Genomic DNA, 4,361 nt, shown 5'->3' on the forward strand with positions numbered 1-4,361 from the left:
CATAGACTCCACTTTTCATACGCAAAGGGAATATAGATATTCTCCAACATTGTGATTAATATTTGGAGTGTAGTCATACATCAAAGTAATTTTTACGAATAATATTGCCCCCAACTACGTATACTCATACCTGAGTCTAGGAATTGACAATGGTTTGGTTTCAGGTTAACCGGTTTGACCTTGTCTAAACCAAGATGGTTAAGCCTTAACTAGTTTGGGAGTTTCCAAACTTGAACCAAACCTGTTCCTAAACTAGTTAAAGCTATAACAGGTTTGGCCCAAATTGGTTTGATTCAGCTTGAGCCATCCCAAATCAAGCTCAAACCGGTTAAGGAACCTAGCGCCTAAATCGAATTGAATTGAACTGCCAAGCTATTCAAAAACAATCTAACGGTTCAGTTCAAGCTTGAGTCGAGTCGTCGTCAATTTCTACCCTAGTCCTATCAACATCAAGGAAAATGTTTCTAATATATGCAATGGGAAATCCAATTCATTTATGCAACCGCAAAGAAGAAATTAAGATCCTTCGTAATTTGCAATTTCAAGGAATAAAGTTGTGACCTATGTAGATGAATTTTAAAAAAGTGCTTCCAAGCTAAATGCGAGTGCCATTAACTTCACCCTACGGTTGTTGAAAAATCAAATTATATGCACACAATATTTTTATTATTGTTGACGAATTTATATGTTTGAATCATTTAGATTGTGACGTTTTGGATCCTAACAAACAATTTGGATCAATAAAATATAGGGCTAATCTATTAAGAGTATTACTCTTGTAGAGCTAGCAAGTCCCTTGAGGCTAGGCCCATTGGCAATGTAGTTCCTTAACTATGTATTGTTGACCTAGGATAGAGTGTAAACCAACAAGATAGCTAGTTCTTTAACAATGACATATCCATTCCTAGGTCATTGTGCTCATTGACTACTTTATGTACATAGTTATCTATGTACATCACAACAACATCTCAATATTTCTATAGAGAATGGAACACCTTCTCAATTAAATATATCTTGACCAACCGAGTAGATGATGAATTCTTGCAAAAAGTGACAATTTAGTTTTCTAAAAACTAATGGGCTGATATTCTTTCATGTATATCATAGATTTCCAGTATTAAACATTATTATCATTATATTTGTTAAAGATGTTCTCACTTTTGTGCCACCATATGCCTTTTCTATACTTTAGCCAAAATATCTACGTAGAATGCCATTAAAGACTTGAGGATATCGCATCAATCATAATGCACATTTCTAAATTTCGTGAAGTTGTGAGACATAATGATGATGAAAAGCTTCAGTGTATATATGAAGACAGTGAGTTTCACAATTGTTATACAACTACTTCAAATACATATGTTGATCAAGTTGTATGGTTTATGGAGTATTGATATGATGAACTTTATGGTTCTTTAAATCGTATTTTATTTAATCTCGTGATTCTTGTTCAAATCAATAGAATATCTAAATGTGAAAGGCAAGTGCACAGTGCACATCTTGTGATTATCATCAAAACATATTAGATGATATTTATTATCCTTGACATGTAGATGTCAAAGTTTTGAGTGGGACAATAGATAAATAAGTTTCCTATATTGTATCATTTGGTAGAACTTCTACATAAACGCGTGTTTTGAAATATCTATTCCTCTTGGACCAAAAAGCTACCTCTTTAGCAAAGTACCAAAATGCCAGATCTACCCAGCACAACATATGCGATTATTACCATGTTTACAAAAAGAAAACATATATAGACCCCATGGTACTAAGGAATAAAAGGCTAATCCCATAAGTTTTATTGAAACATACAAATGCATAATGGAATGAATATCTTATGTCTTTAAAGGCAGTTACAAACTCATGTGATGGGTTCAATCAAATTGTGGTAGTTCACTCTTTTTGAATCTCTACAAAAGTAATCTCAAGATGAATAAGCCCAATGATTTCATCATTGACAAACTCTCAACATGAAAAAAGAAAAGCTAATTAGTGAAGTAATAGTTGTCAAAATTGTAACTATGGGCTTAATTACTTTAATAAATTGCTTCAAAACGGCTACACACAATGTATACCGATAAGAATCTCTTATATTCATGATCAAAATAGGATTATAATCAACATGGCTACACTTTCACATAGCTTTCAATAATAAACATTTAAATAGACACCACTAGTAGATACATCCTTCGATATGCATCCTTCAAAACAGTCGAAAATAACTACCTCTAATCAAGTTTATGTATGTTTTACATCTTTAAATATATAAGATATTGAGATTACTTTTCAATAACTTACACTTCCTCATTTTTTGGGCAAACAAGTAGTCCATTGCAAAACAAGATGTGATTGATGTTGTATCATTACAACATCCCAAGCCATGAGGCATGGGTTTAATAGTTAATCAAAAACATTGAATATACAATATACAACACACGCATGAGCAAAACTTATGTGTATCCAAGGTTGATGAGAATGCATGTCATGTTCAAAGCACTTCCACCCATATATACAAAATTGTGGTGAATGCTTTGTATACCTTATGACATGTTGCCAAGAAAGGGGCTTAAAACTACCAACCTACTATAGATATCCAAAAGAACATTTCTACTAGTGACAAGAACTTTGAACATATCTTCCACATGAACCTCTAAAGATGATAAGCTAGAATCTAGTGCTACTACTAATTTGCGAAGCAGTTTGGCCGATTTTTGGATGTCAGAGAGATCATGGAATTTCTTGGCACTCAAAGATTTCTCTATTTTGTCTTTCAATGACCTTACGGCCATATCGATGTCAATGAGTTCATCGAGACCCATGCCATTTGGTTTCTTTTTATCTATCTCTTCTTTTACTCTATGTTGCAAGGAGTTGAATGAAGATGCCCAAGCAAAGTGTCCATCTACGGAGATGGACGAGCTCGAAGGGCGTCCCCCCGGACATTGCTTTGGCAACAATGTGGACGTCAACACCCCAGATGTGAACATGGCGATTACTTGTGCGGCATAGCTAACACTAAAGAAACTCCCCTTATGAGATGAAAAATCTTCCGAATCTTGCAAATGAAGTCTATCTCCCATTCTCCTAAGCATCGATTTCGTGCTATCGAGTCGCCCCAGTCGCCGACTCATATATCTTCGACAAGGGTCCTCAACCAACCTCATCTTCATCATAGTGTCTTTGCACTTCTCAAGTTCAAGGTTAGCGCGTCTAAGTTGTGCTTCTCCTATGTAAGGTTTGTCCAAGGCAAGGAGGGCGAGCTCGACATGATGTTTTTGATAAGCCCGGATTCCATGGGTCGCATCTCTCAACGAGGCGCATACGTCGAGGAGCTTGACATTGTCATCTAAGTATTGGTGGAGCCATTTGGTGTCTCCATGTGAAAGGGCATGTTGAAGGTCAGGTAAGAAGGCCTCCGCAGAGGCATGTGTGGAAATGACAATTTGGATGGCATGGCATAGCCAAGGGACATTGGTGATGCTGAAATCGTGGTTGTGTGTAGTACTAGGTAATGTACCATCAAAGGAAGGGCAACATTGGAGGTCATGGAGTTGGAAGGAAAGGTTAGATTCAAAGGCAATTAGGTCAGGGTCACATGGTTTGCTAACAATGTCCTTGGTGCCATGAGTGTGACCATGAGTACTAGGGTTAAGTATATGAGTATTAGGGTTAAGTAAAGAATTATGAAATGTCCTTAAACTTATGGAATGAAGGGCTGCACCCAGGGTTGCAAAGAGGGATGAACTACTCATCTCTCTGTCTTTTTTTCTCTTTTTTAATTTTGTAAAAAATTGTTTTGGTCACTGTAATTAGCAGACAAAGAACCCACTATGGCGCATTAATCAGAGGAGATGAACCCACTATGAAGAGATTTCTACTTCTGCTATATTTGATCTAGAGGAGATGAACCCACTATAATAGTTGAGCAAAAAAAACTGAGAAGAACCCAAAGCTCTTAATTGGAATTGAGTTCCCATGGAGAAGAAACCTAAACAAACACTCTTATATAAGCCTACAAAAAAAAGGTCACCATAAATAGATAGATAGATAGATGAAGAGCCCACATCATAATGGTCTCAATGTGATAAAAAATGGTGGGCATTCAGAGATAGAGAAGCATATGCATATAGCCATACCTTTTTAAACACACATGAGGCATATGGAGAACAAAAAGGCTAGAGAAACTATTTAATACAATGTGAGTTTTGAACCCTTTCCACTATTTGGATAGGGCCAAGTGGCAAAGAGGTTAGATATAGGTCATGGAGTGTGTTTGAATAGATACAACACCTTTTTTTCTCTTCTACTTTTTTCTATTAAAACTAGCAACTTGGTCTATCCCTCGCCCCTTGGCTACCTAA

General features: G+C 36.3%; 1 protein-coding gene across 1 annotated transcript; it reads right to left on the reverse strand.

Moving 5' to 3' along the window:
- Positions 1-2,327: 2,327 nt before the first annotated feature.
- Positions 2,328-4,074, reverse strand: LOC147863334 (UPF0496 protein 4-like). The gene has a single exon (XM_087321855.1). The coding sequence runs from the start codon at positions 3,750-3,752 to the stop codon at positions 2,541-2,543; it is 1,212 nt and encodes a 403-aa protein (XP_087177981.1). The 5' UTR covers positions 3,753-4,074; the 3' UTR covers positions 2,328-2,540.
- Positions 4,075-4,361: the final 287 nt, after the last annotated feature.

This window comes from Azolla caroliniana, unplaced genomic scaffold, assembly GCF_043228905.1.
Source record: "Azolla caroliniana isolate FFs.n. ecotype wild unplaced genomic scaffold, voAzoCaro1.0.p SCAF_6, whole genome shotgun sequence".
Classification (NCBI taxonomy): domain Eukaryota; kingdom Viridiplantae; phylum Streptophyta; class Polypodiopsida; order Salviniales; family Salviniaceae; genus Azolla; species Azolla caroliniana.